Source organism: Haliotis cracherodii, unplaced genomic scaffold (assembly GCF_022045235.1).
Source record: "Haliotis cracherodii isolate W230 unplaced genomic scaffold, xgHalCrac1.p SCAF_11, whole genome shotgun sequence".
Classification (NCBI taxonomy): Eukaryota; Metazoa; Mollusca; class Gastropoda; order Lepetellida; family Haliotidae; genus Haliotis; species Haliotis cracherodii.
In genome coordinates, this window is record NW_027266266.1 from 33,192,100 (window position 1) to 33,212,272 (window position 20,173).

General features: G+C 39.6%; 2 protein-coding genes across 2 annotated transcripts in view; one reads left to right on the forward strand and one right to left on the reverse strand.

Annotated features, from left to right (window-relative positions):
• LOC139456417 (tetratricopeptide repeat protein 28-like) overlaps positions 1–20,173 on the reverse strand; it is a 283,334-nt gene that overhangs the window by 222,729 nt on the left and 40,432 nt on the right. The window contains exon 4 of the mRNA XM_071238117.1: positions 12,557–12,829. Coding sequence (XP_071094218.1) covers positions 12,557–12,829 — 273 coding nt within the window. The remainder of the gene's footprint in view (positions 1–12,556; positions 12,830–20,173) is intronic.
• On the forward strand, positions 3,404–6,460 carry LOC139455975 (jerky protein homolog-like). Its single transcript, XM_071237502.1, has 2 exons — positions 3,404–3,464; positions 5,331–6,460. Exons 1-2 carry the CDS (start codon positions 3,404–3,406, stop codon positions 6,458–6,460), a joined length of 1,191 nt encoding a protein of 396 aa, XP_071093603.1.

The following is a 20,173-nucleotide window of genomic DNA, read 5'->3' on the forward strand; positions in this document are numbered from 1 at the left end:
TAAAACTCCTAAATAGCAAAAGGCACCAGTTCAGTATGTCTCTGGTGAACATGCAAAGTTTTGTAAGAAAGTATTTAACGGTTTTTGAGTTACGCTCCCGAAACGAACACCACCCTTATAGAACCTAAGTCCAACTTGTTGCCATGGAAACGTAAAAAATAAAAATTTATAAAATTCCTAAATAGCAAAAGGCACCAGTTCAGCATGAGTCTTATAGACATGCTAAGTTTCGTAGAGAAATATTTAACGGTTTCTGAGTTATGCTCCGGAAACAATTTCGGCACGCATGCACGCAATGGGGAAATATATGTGAACCATTACGCAACGAATTGACAATTGTTTTAGGTATGCCCGTTTGCGCAATTCTTATAATTTTTTATCACAATTTCTTACCTCAAAGGATGTAGGTCAAGATCTAAACACAATTTTATTTAGTACGTGTGACTTCATGTTTATACTGACAGCCATACAACAACCAGCTATATCGCAGTGTAAAATAGTTCCTCAAAAAGAGAGGTGACATTGGCGTATGGATGCACAACTTGCTCTCCAGAAACATCTTACGCAGCACATGTGTTCAAATCATATCCTCATTTGATGAGAAAGGTCTGTAAAGAACTGCCGTAGTAAGTCAGTCACAGTGACAGTGCGTCGTAATACATTTGCATCAAGTACAAGACGTCAAAATGGCTGACACGATAAACGTGACGGGAGAGATTTCCGAAGTTGTTGATGAACCTTTGGCGGTTATATGTGTTAGTCATCATTGATCATCTGGCCGATCATTGAAAGGTGAATAAAAATGCGTCAAACAGACACAAAGGTAAATTCATAGATTGCTGGAGACAGTCAATGTTAGCCTAGGCACGGATCGAGTCGATACTACGATAGTTTAGATGTGCATTTCTTCGTTTGTTCATTAGGATGGGCCGTAGCGAGGATATTCGTGAACAATCATGCAGTCACGCTCTCTGACATTTGTCATAGCGACTGATTTACGACATCCATTGTCTGAAGAACATTTGATTGCAAAGGCTCATTACCCTGGAGCCATGACATCTATATGCCTTGAAACACTTAATTGCTGTTATTTATTAGATGCTAATCCTATTTGTTAATCCCCATTTTTGTGTACATCGACCAGGTTGTTCTGCCATCCTGAACAGGATGTGCAAGTATGTCACTGATGATTTACTGTTTACATTTATATTTATTACTTACAAAATGTCAGGTGACCTTGGCTATATAAGCCTTGGTCCAGAGAGGAGAGAAGGGGTTTGACTCTCTTACCAAGCAGACCTCTTTCCCACAGCCAAGAGTGTTGTACCGACTCTCTGTGGCACCCTCAGTTATTATCTAAGTATATTGTAAATTGTTAATTGTTCTTGTAAATAAAATTGTGATTAGTCTCCTGTGACTCTGGCTCTTTGCTGACTAATTCCCCAAGAAAACCAGCACGTCATTTGGAAGGTATTGTTCACCCAGAACAGTTCCATGATAGTATACTGAAACGCTGAGACCAAGAATAAAGGTTCTAAATGATCAGAAAGAACGCTCACACATGTTTTCGTGCTAGGGAATTCCCAGTGGTTTCCCCAGGAATGTGGAAGTAGTCCGTCAATGTTTACGTCATTTCAAGAACAAGGTCTCGTGAAAAACGTATGAACGTCAAATTGTGTCGTTCATACAGTTATGAACGTCAATTTCGCAGTCATGTGACGTATGGGAAAGACGTATATCGTGTAAACTTCAAATAAAAAAATTATAGATCTATGACCAGCAGGATTAGAGTTTAAATTTGGAAATCATGTGCAGTATATCGTGATAACAATAAAGACACTCTGTTGTAACACTTGACTGATTGTTAGTTTTGTCATTTATTAGTGCACACTGGAAACATCTCTAAAACATACCGTATTTTCTTGAGTATAGTGCGCACCCATGTATAATGCGCACCCATGTATAATGCGCACCCCCCTAGAGCGGGTTCAATATTTTGGAAAAAAAGAAATTTGAATATTATGCGCAGAAAAAATTTACACCGTACCCTTTCAGCGTAGTCCGACAAACGAACGGGTGCTGAGAAACTTCGTCAGTACAAATTCGAAATTTGAGATAAAAAATCACCAGACATGTTTATTTACCGTTTAAATAGTATTTATTGTTCTGCTGGGCATTGTTTTATATCTAGGGATTAAGATTACCTTGTGTATTTTCTCATTAACTAAGCCGGAAACAGCAATCAGCTGTACACATGTTTTCTTGGAATGACCGGTGATTCGGTCAAGACACACCCAATGATATAACTTTATACGATTTTTAATGCAAGGATCGGCAACAATTGTATCTGAAACTATTTTTTTTTATCAGGAATAATATATTCAATTATTTTCTTAATTATATGCAGCCTTTACTAAACATATTTAAAATAATAATAACCCTAAGCGAAGCAGCTGATCGTTATTGCCAGGTATTATTTTTCACATTGAACCAGTCTGACCAGTCAACGTCAAGGCTCACGCGCACGTGATCACGTGATCGCGGGAATTTCATGTTGACATAGAATCGTCAAACAAAAACAAATATGACTTTTAACGAGTCAAAGTATGTCATTTATGATATATGTATCCATTCTCTGTCAACTAAAGTTCGTTTCAAGGCGTCAATAGCGGTAATCTGACCGTGGCTGCTGTTAATAACGGTGAGTTGTGCGATCTTCCGATCGCTTCACACACGATTTCGCCGAAATTAATAAAAACAATATTATAAGGAATTTTGAATAAAATTAATGAAATAAGTTACAAACATAGGTCCAGATATACAAAGAACACTTTTTATAGCCAGACAGTGTAATTACATGATTATTTTGCGTACTTCAGTATGGATTTGTTGACATGGTATTTCTGGTGTTATGTGCTCACAGTAATGTCTTTCCATGGGGAAAAAATCATCCAAACTCATAATTCGTGTATAATGCGCACCCCCTTCTACACAGCTGTGTTTTTTCGAAAAAAAGTGCGCACTATACTCAAGAAAATACGGTATATACTTCTCTATATATTATGGTCCGCGTTTCTTTTGGTGGTAAGTATATTATTCTCTATACTTATTTGTTTGCTTGTTGTTTAATGCTGCACTCAGCAATATTCCAGCTATATGGTATCGGATATTAAATAATCCAGTCTGGACCGACAATCCAGTGCTAGATATCATGAGCATCGATCCACACAATTGAGATACGATGACATGCATCAACCAAGTCAGTGAGCCTGACCACCCGACCGTTAGTTGCCTCTTACGACAAGCATGGGTTGCTGAAAACCAATTCTAACCGAATCTTCACGGGGCTCTATAATTCAAACACCAAGATGATTAGAAAGAGAATAAGTGTGCTGGATAAGTAATGTGTTCAGGTCGCACAGGATTCAGGAAGTGCTCGACCCATTGTTTGTGGGGTGACCATGGTAAGGACAGGGATATGTTTGTGTAAGATATGTTTTGAAGGTTGAAACCTGTTTTAAGAATTTTTCTATACAGGGATCAAAGAAAGGATGAATTGCTTAGTGTGAGATAAAATATGAACTTCATTAAGTATTTTTGGCCAAGACTTCTACCAGATCCGAAAAATAAACAGAGATCCCTTATCTTACCCTGATATCAGTTTAAATCGTTATTTGCGGTAGGAGCTACCACATTCTAGTTGGCGGAGCTTATTATATGATCTGACAGGTCAATAGGACGTCATGATAACATACAGATATTGGTTAGTGGGTTAATGGAGGACAACATGTCAACACCCACCCATGTGGGACTTTTGACAACAAGGACGAAAGGTTTTATGGTAACAAATATCCATCAAACAATTCCAAGATTTTTCAACAAAACCATAGGTCTTGGATTTCAAAAACTACATGCCATGTCATCTTCACATCTTTAAAAAATGCTACTTGGGAATTTCAACGATTTATGTTTTCATTCCAGTCCAACACACACAAATTAGTCCTGCCCTTGTGTTTCCTGGACGAGAACAAAATATGGATGTGATGATATGAGTATTTGTTTTTGAAACATTCATCATAATATGTATACTGTGGTGGACGGTATATTTGCAGTATATTCATGGTACATGTTGCATAGTAACATAAGTTTAACTTCTGGTCGGGCGGGCTGCGTACACATCCGGAATTTATGTGAATTTTCAGCTTTGCCACAGAAAGTGGGTTACCCACCCTCCCATCCCATGCCATGTTAGCTGGATGAGGAATTATTCTATCCATGAAAGTACATTCTCTGCAAAATTGGAATAAGTCTTGAACTACCTTGCCTTTTATTTTATTTTTTCGTCTCTTTGGCACACATTGTACATGTCTCAGGTAGGGTGTTTTCTCAAACATTATTTTTTAAATATTTTTTTATGACATTTCATGCTGCAACTGCAAAGTTTGTCAAGATATAGTATTTCCTCGCATCAACATGCAACTGTATATAATTAAACTAGTATATAGTTTTGCTGTATGAGGAATTTATTATTCAAGCATTATCAAACATGATGCAAAGGTTGACAGGGTTTTTAACTGCGTTGCCAGTATTTTTTGGATTTTTTTTCGTCGCCAAGGTACACAATGTACTCGTTTTATGTAGGGAGTTTCTCATCCTTTATCATTTATGACACTTCATGCTGCAAAATTTACCAAGCTATTGCATTGCCTTGCATCAACACCTATCTGATATAAATAAGTATGTAAAGTGGCTGTATTCGGAATGATTCAAGTAGTATCAATCCATGATATTGTATGCTCTACAAGTCTGACCAGGTCTTGAACTGCTTTGCCATTATTTTTATTTTATTCATCGCCTATGTATGTGTGTGGGGAGTTTTTCATGCTTATCTATGACATTGCATGCTGCAACATTTGCCAAGATATTGTTTGCCGTGCATAAGCAGCCAACTGTTAAATTAGTTGGTATCAGCATCCAACTGTTATACCAGGAATGTGGTTACCGCATTCGACCCATAAGCGCCTCTCCCCCAATATGCGCGAGGTTTCCGGATATTTGAAGTCTGCATAAGCGGGGCATGACTGTATTCTGTTTATTTTAGATATTTGTGACTTTGAATATCATGCGCAGAGAAAAATTACACCGTAACCCTTCAGTGAAGTCCGGCAAATGAACGGGTGATGAGAAACTTCGTCAGCACAAATTCGAAATTTGAGATAAAAAATCACCAGACATGTTGATTTACCGTTTAAATTGTATTTTTTGTTCAGCTAGGCATCGTTTTATATCCAGGGATTAAGATTACCTTGTGCATTTTCTTGTAAACTAAGCCGGACACAGCAATCAGCTGTACAAACACTTGCTTGGAATCTACCGGTTATTCGGCCAAGACACACCCAATGATATAACTTTACTTAAGGTCCAGGCCCAGAAGATGTCGAGGCAGATAAACGGGGACGACGACACCTTCAAGGCAAGTGATGGCTGGTTGTGGAGGTTCCAGCTACGTCACGGGATCAAGTCCATCACCGTCAGCGGGGAATCTAAATCTGCCGATGTTGAATCTGCTGCGGCTTATCCAACAATACTCCAAGACATCATTGACGCGGAAGGCCTGCAAGACGAGCAGATATACAACGCAGATGAGACCGGCCTGTACTATCGGATGCTCCCAGACAAGACTCTCGCCGAGAAAAATGACCCCAGGCAGAAGACAGGGTTCAAGAAGGCCAAGCAACGTGTTACAGTGCTGCTTGCTTGTAACAAGACTGGACATCATAAGTTGAAGCCACTTGTTATAGGAACAGCGAAGAACCCCCACGCCCTCCACCACGTGAACCGCTCTACGTTGCCAGTGGTCTACCAGAGTTCCAAGAATGCGTGGATGACGGCATACATCTTCAAAGACTGTTTTTTTAAGAATTTCATCCCCGCCGTACGACATTACCTGAGACAACAAAAACTCGAAGAAAAAGCAATCCTGCTTTTGGATAACTGCCCAGCCCATCCCCCTGCCTCAACGTTGTCTTCACACGACGGCAAAATCAAGGCCGTTCACCTGCCGAAAAACACAACGTCAATAATACAGCCCTTGGATCAAGGTATAATTAAGGCATTTAAATCGCATTGCAAGAGGAAACTTATCACCAATTTGCTTGATTCCGCTATGCCCCCAACAGACTACATACAGACGGTCACGATGAAGGATGTCATTTTCACAACGCATTACGCATGGGGTCAAATTACAACAAGCACCATCGACAATTGCTGGAAAAAGGGCCTGGGCAGCGCCTTTGATGATGATTTCCTCGGCTTCACAGAAACGGACATAACCGAGGCTGTTGCTAAGTACAATGACTATGCCGGCGAAGAAGACCTCGAGGTCGATCCGACTTCGGTTGAACTATGGGCCACATGCGACAATGACCTCCCGACCTCAGAAAACAAATCCGATGATTAGCTGATCAAGGACGCCCGATCAAGTAGCGATGACGACAATGATGATGATGATGAAGATGAAGATGCTGAACCTCTACAGCCGCCTCCCGGTGTCCCCCGACGTACAGCGGAAGAAGCGGTAGCCGGTTTGGAGGTTTCCATACAATATATACAGCAGAACCCCAATAGCTCATTCAACACCACGACCTTGCTGCACACAAAACTCCTCTTGGATATGATGAGGAGGGATGTTGTGAAATCAAAGAAGCAACAATGCATTACGAATTATTTTAAATGAGAGCTAACAATTCGATCGGACAATACAGTGTACTGTACATATTTACAATGTACAAACCTGACATGTTTTTATCTTATCTATTGAATGTTGTTGTATGAATGTGTATCAAATGCAATATAAATGTATATATTTCTGTATGAATGTGTATCTAATTTTTTGTTTTGATAATGTATATATGTCTGTTTAAATGTGTGTATCTATATTTGTATGATTGTGTGTGAATGCGCACATGTAATAAATTCTAGTGCTGGTCAAAACTCTCGTTTTCCGTATTTTAAGCAACATGACCAATCAACGCCACTGAAACACTCCGTGCTTGTATAATGAATTGTGATTGGCCCTTCACTCATAGCGTCTGTTACTACCATTATCGATCGATATTTACATGTAAGTAGACTACTATCACGTTGAATGTGACAGTTAAGGCTTGTAAATAATAACAAACGGCGAAAACACAATGGAAATATCTTTATTTTTACACTATCAACCTTAAACAACCTGTATCATTGCAATGTGCGAGACAAGGCGAAGATCATGAGATTGGCCGAGCGCGCTCCCCCGCCTCGGCCTCGGTTAAACGGCTCATCGTCTATAACGCCCACCAATTATTTGGACCCCATTGGTAGCGTTGTAGCGAGGGATCACTGACTCTCCCCCAATAAGCGCGAGGTTTCCGGATATTTGAAGTCTGCATAAGCGGGGCATGACTGTATTCTGTTTATTTTAGATATTTGTGACTTTGAATATCATGCGCAGAGAAAAATTACACCGTAACCCTTCAGCGAAGTCCGGCAAATGAACGGGTGATGAGAAACTTCGTCAGCACAAATTCGAAATTTGAGATAAAAAATCACCAGACATGTTGATTTACCGTTTAAATTGTATTTTTTGTTCAGCTAGGCATCGTTTTATATCCAGGGATTAAGATTACCTTGTGCATTTTCTTGTAAACTAAGCCGGACACAGCAATCAGCTGTACAAACACTTGCTTGGAATCTACCGGTTATTCGGTCAAGACACACCCAATGATATAACTTTACAGGATTTTAAATGCAAGAATCGGCAAAAGTTGTATCGGAAACTATTTTTTTATCAGGAATAATATATTTCAATATCTTGTTAATTTAGATGCAGCTTTTACTAAACATATTTAAAATAATAATAACCCTAAGCGAAGCAGCTGATCGTTATTGCCAGGTAATATTTTTCACGTGGAACCAGTCTGACCAGTCACCGTCAAAGCTCCCGTGCACGTGATCGCGAGAATTACGTGTTGACATAGAATCGTCCAACAAAAACAAATATGACTTTTAACGAATCAAAGTATGTCATTTATGATATATGTATCCATTCTCTGTCAACTAAAGTTTGTTTCAAGGCGTCAATAGCGGTAATCTGACCGTGGCTGCTGTTAATAACGGCGAGTTGTGCGATCTTCCGATCGCTTCACACACGATTTTGCCGAAATTAATTAAAACAATATTAAAAGGAATTTTGAATAAAATTAATAAATTAAGTTACAAACAGATATATAAGTCCAGATATACAAAGAACACTTTTTAAAGCCAGACAGTGTAATTACATGAATAATATGCGAACTTCAGTATGGATTTGTTGAAATGGTATTTCCGGTGTTACGTGCTCACAGTAATGTCTTTCCATGGGGGAAAAAAACATCAAAACTCATTATTTCGTGTATAATGCGAACCCCCTTCTACACAGCTGTGCTTTTTATGAAAAAAAAGTGCGCACTATTCTCAAGAAAATACGATAAGGCTTACCGATGAATTTACGCCAATTTGACTCTGAATTTTTACCAATAAGCGCCCATCCCTTGTGTCTTTTTTTAAGCGCCCGAATGGGTCGAATACAGTATATGAAATGCCAGGTATAATTTGCATAAGGCCACACACATTTTATTTGTATGTGTTCCTCATCTTAAAACTCAACTAACGAGATAGTGTGCAATAATTGTGTTAGTCATAAAATGACATTATTTTAAAACACTTGGTACTGGTCTATAAATTAAATTATGATGAAGATCAAGTCTCTTTGCTTTGGAAACGAATATTTAATGAACATTTGAAGAAAGATAAAGTAGACCTTGCAAAAGAAATTGAGATACATGAAGGTTATCACGAGAGTGTGTTTTGGGATGGTAAATATGCTGTATTAGGAATAAACATTGTATTTTGCGAGCCTTGGCGAACAACAATTGCCAACACAAATTGTTTTTACTTGCCTTTCGCGGCCATCTATTGGTCTGTCTGCTAGAGTAGCTACCCTTTGTCAAAGGGAAGAAACTCTAACCCTAGTCTATGAGACGTCACGGCCACGGTCAGACGTTGTTGACAGTCTGTCATGTCATAACGTTAAGAAGTGCAGCCAGAGCAGGTAAGAATTCAAACATATTTCGGCCAAATCCAACTTTTTTAACTTGTGGAAAAGGTTCCAACCTGCAGAGGTCTACGAGCACAGATATGGCTATTGAACCCGCTTGGCTAGGACTAGTGCCCTCGCAAAATTGTTTTGCAATAAAATGCCTTAGCTACATTACAGTTAGACACTGATTTTCAGTATATTAGACTATTCTTTTGATAATGATAGCAATTATCCCAGTAGTTTCTCCAGATTCCCCACGGTTAATTCTGACTTAATCGTCGAATGATATGGGTGACGCCATGTTTGTTTGTAAACAGTGAAAGTAGTTCCTACTTGACCTTTAATATTTGCATTTCTATCCGCATTTGACCCCAACGGATATCGTTTTTATCTGTTGGTTTTATCCTGCAGAGAAACCTACTCATTATATGATAAAAAACTTTATGTCATTTCATGTTGGAATGGAGATTGGGAACTTAGATAAAAACATGGACAGCCTTAAAAAACTTCAAAACAATGTTCAGATAAATATTTGATCACACTAATTCTGTCATGTGGGTGAACATGAATTTCAACATTATTTTCATCAAGATCATTTAAGTCAATGGCTACGAGGATCATCCTCTCTTCGGCATGAACACATTTTTCGGTCTCACAGTTCAAAGCAATAATGTCGCTCTCAGATGCATTTTTTCTCCATACATGACGAGCATCTGTCAAAATGTCAATGCCTCAACAATATTCCTGGTCAATTGATACACACAGCCTCATTCACGGCATCATCACAAGATTCATTCGACACACATCCCAATGTGATCAGGGTTATGACTTTGGGATGAATTAATAAATTTATTTGCATTTTTTAGTTAAGAACTGTTTCATGAATGCTACAAAAAATGAAAAAAACATGCTGTACACAATATTTTACGCCTGCACTGCAGATTTCTTCAAACTTAAATTCTAAAACTTTTGCCCCCATCTGCTAGCAACCAAGCCTTGTGTGCTCACCTGAATTGGATTACAGTTTACAACATCTGTCAAGTACTTTGCAAGTTCACTTGTCATCAGTGTGAGCAACATCACACATTCATGTGACCCTTAATTTGATGGAAGAGTTGTTCGAGATGATCAACCGGGAGCCTTTGGTCAATTCGATTATGACATTGATGACTTTATCATGGAGAAAGTTCCAATTCAAGATGACGTCATTCCGGCTGTCAATCTGAATCAACAAGATGGCGCCTCTTTTTTCGCCCTTGCAAGTGCAACAGAAACTTTGATAAATTCAGTGCCAATTCTTGGGATCAGTGTCACAGTCAGATTTCATTGTGGAATCAGATGAAGGCGAAGATGTCTGTTCACACTGCTTCTGTCAACCACAGCAACAGGCAATTGGGTTTTGGGCATGGTGCCTCACCAAGTTGCAGAAATTTGTTGATCCAAACACAGTGCTATAAATATACTTCTGGACTGAGCTGAATAGACAAAGTGTTTGGAGAGATCCTAGATACTTGGACTTGAAGAAACGGACATTAAACATAGCACCAGATGAAGGATTGGGGTGGACAGTACAGGAAGTGATGCCAGACTCTGTTTTGAAACTTGTGTGCGAAGTGTATACAAAAACACCAAAACAAACAAGAGTCATCAGAAAGATGACATATCCCCCTAGCAGCTGTCTGTAAAGTAACCACAGGTAAATGGGCAATTCTGTATGTAATGAGTCAAGAGTTGAATGTTCTTGAAGAAGCATACATTGTTTACCCACAAAAGATCCACCATGGTCGCATCCATATGAAATGGAAAGTAAAACAAGTATGTTTCTTTGGGGTTTTTTTTATGCAAACAAATGACAAATTACAAGAAACAATAACTAAACAAGCGTATAGTCAACAAAGTACCCAAATACCTATTTCATTTTCGGGTTGAACTGAAAGAATCTTGTCACTAATATTTAAGTAACTAACGTCATTTTCGTATTTATATATTGTTACTGTTACATTTACCAAAATTGTTGTTGTGCTGCTGTTCTGACGTATAATATATACACCACAATCCAATTTGACTACAAATACATCAGATGTGTCACATGTACACAACCATGAGCTTTGCTATTTATAGCACAACCCTAAATAAGCTCCGTCCACTATGATTGACGCAGATGCTCAAACACAACCGATTTGATTTTTTATGATAAAACCTACAGAACATTTATTGACTTATATCAAGATATGGAGCCATTTGTGGTATCCAAAGCTTGCCATTCAAGTCGATAAAAAGGTCTTTGGTGTTCTTGTATATGTACAGTTCTCAAAAAGCTTCTCTCGACACTTGTATGTGTTTACGTTACCAGTCACTGTTTGAAACTGAAACAACGTCACCTTACTGGTTATTTATAGTCAGGATGGGGCTTTAACAAATGTCAAAATGTCTGTAAAAAATTGAAACATAATGTTAAAAATTGAATAGACAATGCTTTTCAGAAAGTTGTCAAATCTAACATCTGTCCCATCCAGGATTCAAAATCACACTCTCAGAGCAAGCCACCTGATCGCCAGCACACAAAGTCAGGTTGTCTGAAAAAGTGTGGGTTCACACCTCTGATGGGGCTCCACCCAAAGAAGTACCAGAATTTCTACTTTACTAAGAAAGTGAAATCCTAAATATTACATGTGTTAGGAAATGACAATTATAAGCTGATAGCTAAAGCCCCCATTACACAGGGCTGCGACCTTTGTGCCACCTTCGAGCGATCCAAAACTGGCCAGGACGCTCAATGGTTGCCTAAACCCAGAAAATCATGTTTTTATGTAACTGCTCCAGCAGTTGTTCAACGTCTGCAACCACAATGAAACACTGCAGGTACAGGCCCTCTATTTATAATCAGGTTGAGGAGGCACTACAGGTAGCTCAAAGGAGGCAGAAAAGAGGCAGAAAAGAGGCAGAAACATTGCCATGGTGTCCCAAGTGTTGCCGTGGTCGCCGAATGGAGGCACGGCGATCGCCATACTCATCGTTCAATGCACGCTGTTGTCGCCCAAAGAAGGCACAAGGGAGGCAGAAACATTGCCAGAACGCATCTATTACCTGGCGACCATTGGGCGACCACTGTGCCTTCATTCTGCAACAACAGCAATGCTTGTGCCTCCCTTCTGCTTCCTTTGAGCCCCCTTTGAGCAACCAACCTCCTCGGCAACCTTTGTGCGACTGTTTTGAACATATTCAAAAATTGACGGCGACCATGGCGTTCATGGCGATGCCTGAACCTCCTGAGTACCACATTTGAACAACCTAGGCAACCATTCTGCCTCCTTTGAGCCTCCAAAGACGACCTGGCAAATTTTATGGTCGCACACGGGAGGCACAAAGGTCGCCCTCATGTGTAAAGGCCCCATAAAAGGTTTGATTTTAAAGCAAGATACAAACAATATATCCTACCTAAAGACTTTGATACAGCCAGGTCTTGTTGCATATGGTAGATGGCCTTGTCCATGTTGTTCATTGCCCAGTATGCACTGCTCAGTGCTGAGAACACTGAACCTTTTAATTTGAGACTGCATGTTCCGATGTGCAAGGCTGATTCTAGCATCAATAAAGAAGACTCATAGTTTCCGGCTGCCAAGAGTTCTTGCCCGATCACAGAAATGATGACGAAAGGACTTCTGTGGAGTCTTAACTTCTCCAGCTGCAGGAAGGTGGGAGCCAGCTTATCTGAAATATCAACACACTGATTATTGACATTGGAAAACAATTATATTAGCTGTTAAAAGATATATTTGTTGGACATTTGAAGCTGTTGGTGTTAACTGTACACAGTGACTGAATGGAACGATCCTTTGGAGGAAAAAATGAGCTTGACTTGTTTGCAGGTGAGACTGTCAAAGTAATTATTTCACAATTTTACAAAATGTCCCCAGTTAAAAGAGACTGATACTTGTCACCAAGATGTCTCAACACCTCATTACTTAAAGATGAACAAACAGTCCTTTGATTCACATCACATCCTATGATGGACTTGGAAAGATATCGCCCAAAATCACACGAAATTTGATAGCTATATCCTGTAATGAAGTCTCAAGTCACAATGTTCTTCACATATTTCAGAAGTGACATGAAGGCCACAATAATCATCCTAGGATTCTTCATCTTCGCCTGCCTCACAACCAAACACTGCCCCTTTCATGCTTTTATGTACTAAATACCTACAAAGAAAATTGCTACATGTTTTCTTCCTTACATTAGGAAATACACCGTATCCATAGTCCTACCAAACATCCATGTCCGCTGTGTATCACCTCAATAGACCATCAATAGACACAGATACCTTGAAAAGTTGAAAATCTTTGACTGGCATTGTTGTGAGAACAGGAAGACATGGATAACAACCTTTTTATTGATTGTAGAAAAGTTTCAGGGCTACTTATTGCCACTTTATCTGGTGAATATTGAAAAAGTGCCATATATTATCGGCCCCATATAGGCAGAGATTTAGACCTAAGGTACAAGGCATATAAAAGGCGGTAGACCAATATTCATATTATTCTTTGAGAGTATTTTGCAGGGACACCTGTCTACAGTAAGTACTGATGGAAATCTACCACTGGATATACAATGTTTACACATAAGTTGGAAGAAATATCATTACAAAGATCTAAAAAACACAGCAACAAGTGTCTGTAGCTCACCTATAAACTTATGACACAAAAATATGATTACACTTCAACCTTATTTTGGTACATATATCTATTGAGTTACAGAAAAATTAGTGCAAAAGATTCTGACAAAAAGACCCTGCAATGGCTGTTTTGGCTTTGACCAGCCAAGAGGTAACTGACACACAAGTCAAAAGGGCAAACACGATGGTTTGCCATTTGTTGGACTTACTACAATGTGTTCCCTATTTTCTCCAATATGGAAAGGTGTAGGTTGCCTGGACCATCCAACCAACAGCCTCTCCTAATGTCACTCAAACCAGTTTTCTTTTAAGTCAAGTTTGGTTTCCATGGCCACTATGGCGAAGATCTACTTTAAGACACTGCTCCCCAATGTTTCCAGACAATTTGATGAAACATGGTGGCAGGCTAGAGTGTTGTATGGTATGATCTAAGATATCTTTTTCAAATTATGCACTTTAAATACTTTGATTTTTAATGCCCATAACAACTTTCATTAAACTAACTATCATGCTGTTGAGGTTGAATCTAGGTCAAAATTCATTATATTGCAAAGAATGGAACATAAATGTCATCCCTAACACTATTAACCTGTGCCAAGTTTTGATACATTTTGAAATACATACACCATTCAACAGCATGTACAACATTTAAAAAATCACATAACATACAAACATCATTTGTTTACTTCAAATTATACAATAACCAATCAATAAAAAGAATGAGCACAGTTAAAATCGTTAATATTTTTTGTCCAGTTTTAATCTAACATGTACATGAACATAATTGACAGTCAACCTACATGTGCATGTAGATATGAAACGGAATTTTGATCATTTCTAGCTGGCAAGAAGATTTCTCTTCGGTCTAGGTTTCAATACTTCTTCTTCGGTGGCATCAGGCTACCTGATCGAAGGTGGATGGTTGTGGTCTCAGTATTGTTCTGTAGTATCTCATTGAATTTGGACAGATTAGCATGGCCACGTTCAAGTCTCTTCAGGTTTGAATGATTTGTTGCTCATAGTTCATCAGGAACTTATCAAAGGTTATTCATGATTTATCAGCCTTATGATATGGATATTATTGTGTTAATGGTGGCTTAACATCCCCTTAGTGAACATTTCCAATGAATGGAAGTTTGACGTCTGGTCTTAATTGTGAACTTCAATCCAGCAAAGCCAAAACATCAACCGATGTATATGCCCTAGAGGAATACCGTTTCTTGTCGCAGTTTCCTTTTATAACCCAAATCATACTAAATGCCTAATACATGTAATATGTTCACTCACTTATTGATATATATATTTAAACAAGAGTCATCAGGTGATGAAATATCTACCAGTCTGTTGCAATTTGGAAATGAAGTTTGGCTACTTATACCCCACTTCACTGCCATTAGATACCTTCTATTCAGTGAAGAATAAAACAATGCTGTTCAGTAATTTTCAATATCAAAAATCATTCTGGGATACACCTCATCTGACATCTCCGATACCGATCCTGTAACTCCATACACCTTGCGTTCCCTATTTTCTCCAATATGGAAAGGTGTAGGTTGCCTGGACCATCCAACCAACAGCCTCTCCTAATGTCACTCAAACCAGTTTTCTTTTAAGTCAAGTTTGGTTTCCATGGCCACTATGGCAAAGATCTACTTTAAGACACTGCTCCCCAATGTTTCCAGACAATTTGATGAAACATGGTGGCAGGCTAGAGTGTTGTATGGTATGATCTAAGATATCTTTTTCAAATTATGCACTTTAAATACTTTGATTTTTAATGCCCATAACAACTTTCATTAAACTAACTATCATGCTGTTGAGGTTGAATCTAGGTCAAAATTCATTATATTGCAAAGAATGGAACATAAATGTCATCCCTAACACTATTAACCTGTGCCAAGTTTTGATACATTTTGAAATACATACACCATTCAACAGCATGTACAACATTTAAAAAATCACATAACATACAAACATCATTTGTTTACTTCAAATTATACAATAACCAATCAATAAAAAGAATGAGCACAGTTAAAATCGTTAATATTTTTTGTCCAGTTTTAATCTAACATGTACATGAACATAATTGACAGTCAACCTACATGTGCATGTAGATATGAAACGGAATTTTGATCATTTCTAGCTGGCAAGAAGATTTCTCTTCGGTCTAGGTTTCAATACTTCTTCTTCGGTGGCATCAGGCTACCTGATCGAAGGTGGATGGTTGTGGTCTCAGTATTGTTCTGTAGTATCTCATTGAATTTGGACAGATTAGCATGGCCACGTTCAAGTCTCTTCAGGTTTGAATGATTTGTTGCTCATAGTTCATCAGGAACTTATCAAAGGTTATTCATGATTTATCAGCCTTATGATATGGATATTATTGTGTTAATGGTGGCTTAACATCCCCTTAGTGAACATTTCCAATGAATGGAAGTTTGACGTCTGGTCTTAATTGTGAACTTCAATCCAGCAAAGCCAAAACATCAACCGATGTATATGCCCTAGAGGAATACCGTTTCTTGTCGCAGTTTCCTTTTATAACCCAAATCATACTAAATGCCTAATACATGTAATATGTTCACTCACTTATTGATATATATATTTAAACAAGAGTCATCAGGTGATGAAATATCTACCAGTCTGTTGCAATTTGGAAATGAAGTTTGGCTACTTATACCCCACTTCACTGCCATTAGATACCTTCTATTCAGTGAAGAATAAAACAATGCTGTTCAGTAATTTTCAATATCAAAAATCATTCTGGGATACACCTCATCTGACATCTCCGATACCGATCCTGTAACTCCATACACCTTGCGTTCCCTATTTTCTCCAATATGGAAAGGTGTAGGTTGCCTGGACCATCCAACCAACAGCCTCTCCTAATGTCACTCAAACCAGTTTTCTTTTAAGTCAAGTTTGGTTTCCATGGCCACTATGGCAAAGATCTACTTTAAGACACTGCTCCCCAATGTTTCCAGACAATTTGATGAAACATGGTGGCAGGCTAGAGTGTTGTATGGTATGATCTAAGATATCTTTTTCAAATTATGCACTTTAAATACTTTGATTTTTAATGCCCATAACAACTTTCATTAAACTAACTATCATGCTGTTGAGGTTGAATCTAGGTCAAAATTCATTATATTGCAAAGAATGGAACATAAATGTCATCCCTAACACTATTAACCTGTGCCAAGTTTTGATACATTTTGAAATACATACACCATTCAACAGCATGTACAACATTTAAAAAATCACATAACATACAAACATCATTTGTTTACTTCAAATTATACAATAACCAATCAATAAAAAGAATGAGCACAGTTAAAATCGTTAATATTTTTTGTCCAGTTTTAATCTAACATGTACATGAACATAATTGACAGTCAACCTACATGTGCATGTAGATATGAAACGGAATTTTGATCATTTCTAGCTGGCAAGAAGATTTCTCTTCGGTCTAGGTTTCAATACTTCTTCTTCGGTGGCATCAGGCTACCTGATCGAAGGTGGATGGTTGTGGTCTCAGTATTGTTCTGTAGTATCTCATTGAATTTGGACAGATTAGCATGGCCACGTTCAAGTCTCTTCAGGTTTGAATGATTTGTTGCTCATAGTTCATCAGGAACTTATCAAAGGTTATTCATGATTTATCAGCCTTATGATATGGATATTATTGTGTTAATGGTGGCTTAACATCCCCTTAGTGAACATTTCCAATGAATGGAAGTTTGACGTCTGGTCTTAATTGTGAACTTCAATCCAGCAAAGCCAAAACATCAACCGATGTATATGCCCTAGAGGAATACCGTTTCTTGTCGCAGTTTCCTTTTATAACCCAAATCATACTAAATGCCTAATACATGTAATATGTTCACTCACTTATTGATATATATATTTAAACAAGAGTCATCAGGTGATGAAATATCTACCAGTCTGTTGCAATTTGGAAATGAAGTTTGGCTACTTATACCCCACTTCACTGCCATTAGATACCTTCAGTTCAGTGAAGAATAAAACAATGCTGTTCAGTAATTTTCAATATCAAAAATCATTCTGGGATACACCTCATCTGACATCTCCGATACCGATCCTGTAACTCCATACACCTTGCTGATCGGGAGATCAGATCCAGCACTTCCTCAGGTTGTCTACCTGAATGAAGACAGACTAACAAAGAAACAATTTCGTCAAAGTCAAGTACTAGCTGATCACTTCTGGAGGAAATTCATCAAGGAGTACTTGCCAAATCTCCAACCACGTGTGAAATGGACTGATGAACGGCGTAATGTACAAACTGATGATGTTGTGCTAATCATTGGCCCTCTTCACACTCGCAGTGAGTGGAAGATTGGACAAGTGATAGAGACCTATGCAGGGTCCAACGGTAGAGTACGATCAGCAAAAGACTAAAGTGAAAACCAGTGACAATGAGATTCTCCGACCGGTGTGAAAATTGATCAATTTGCCAAAATATTAGTAAAATCTAAATATTTTTTACATTTGTATACTTATCCTGCATTACTCCGTATTGCATTTACTGCTGTCTTTGACAGAGAGACGAACTGTGTGAGATCCAGCTGCTGAAGAAAGTTGTCCCAACCAGCTCAGGAGGCAGCGCCCTCTCACAGTCGGCACGTGACCCGGAAGTCATGACGTCACACCAAAACACATAACTGCTTTAAACATAACATCTGAAACTTCATGGGGAGGTAGCGTAGCGAAAGGGAGGGCACTTAGACTTCGTAATGCAGGATAAGTATACAAATGTAAAAAATATTTAGATTTTACTAAATTTTTTAACTTATCCTGCATTACTCCGTATTGCATCTTTATCAGACGGCATGGCCGGTGGGCATACCTGCAGATGTGAACCATGATAAACCCTTGTCAAGGTCCGATGAATCCGCACCGCATACATGTGATGACCGGAACATCTACGACCATTCCTGTCTTCAGGAAACAAGAGTCAATGCAAAAACGAAACGCCCGAATAGGTAACCGAAATACAATGAAGCGTGTAGCCAAAATACAGAACTTACCGAAGAGCGAAAGCAAAACACAGTAGAGCCCTCTAATCTGAGGCGATAAACACCAGAGAGTTCGACGGGCCCAGCTCGGGGAATCGAAAAATCAGCGGCGTAGGCGGCAAAATCTACGACCAATCCCAAGAGCGAATGCGAAACGCAGGAGAGCCCTCTAGGCTGGAGGCAAGGAACACCGGTGAGGTCGACGGGCACCGCTCAGGTATCGGAGAAGCAGCGGCGTTGGCGTCGGCGCCGGTGTCCACATCTACTACCATTCCTGTCGTCAGGAAACGAGAGTTGATGCAAAAAGTAAAACCCGGATAGGTGACAGAAATAGAATGAGTCGGGTAACCCAAAACTAAAACTGACCTAAGAGCGAATGCGGAACACAAGAGAGCCGTCTCGTCTGGGGTGATAAACACCAGAGAGGTCGACGGGCCCCGCTCAGGGTATCGGAGAATCAGTGGCGTCGGTGATAGATGACCTGTTGGGCTACAACCAGGGACCAAAACTGTGAACGCCGGCGACAACTTTCAAGGCTACATCACGGAAGGAGTGGTTGGTGAAGGCGGTGTCCGATCGCCAAGAACAGGCTTCCCTGAACGACTGGATGGAACAGTATACCGTGAAGAACCAGTGTAAATACGATCGCCCTGATCTCGTGTCAGGTGATAGCCTTTGGGGGGAGGGTCCAATCCGGCGGCTTCATAAGCTTTAAGGATGACCGCCCGGAGCCACAGGGAAAAGTATTCCGGCTGACCAACGACTGCGACGAAGGGGAGACCGGCAGAAAAAGGTGTATCCTAGACTTGCGGCAGGCTTTAGATCGTCGTAGAATAACCTTCAGTGCCCTTACTGGGCATAATGACGCTCTTCCTCATCCTTGGCACCCACAATGGACGAGGGGGGGAGGGGACAAAGAATGATCTATCAGGCTGTCCTGGGAGTTGAGTCTTTATGCTGACGTCCCAGTACGGTCCATGATGAACAGCGCCCTGGGTACCGCATTCGAACAGGGCACAGGAGACGACGAGGACGTGCTGTACATGGACTCGAGCGGCAGTAGCCAAAACCAGTAGAAACACCCGTCTTCTTATTTAGGTCGTAGAAGGAAGACGAGGGGAGTGGTTCGAAGGGCGTTGAAGACCACATTCAGATCCAACGCAGACGGTCTGAACTTGGTCGTCAGGTCTTCAAGACTGAACGAGCGCAGCCAGGCCCGTAGGTCGGGAATTTTCGTCTTTCTCCAATCGTCCGGGATGGCCAGAACGGAGTAGATGGCGACCAGGTATGTGGGGGTGGTAAAGCCCTTCAACCGACGGGTGCTGCGGAAGTACAGAAGGA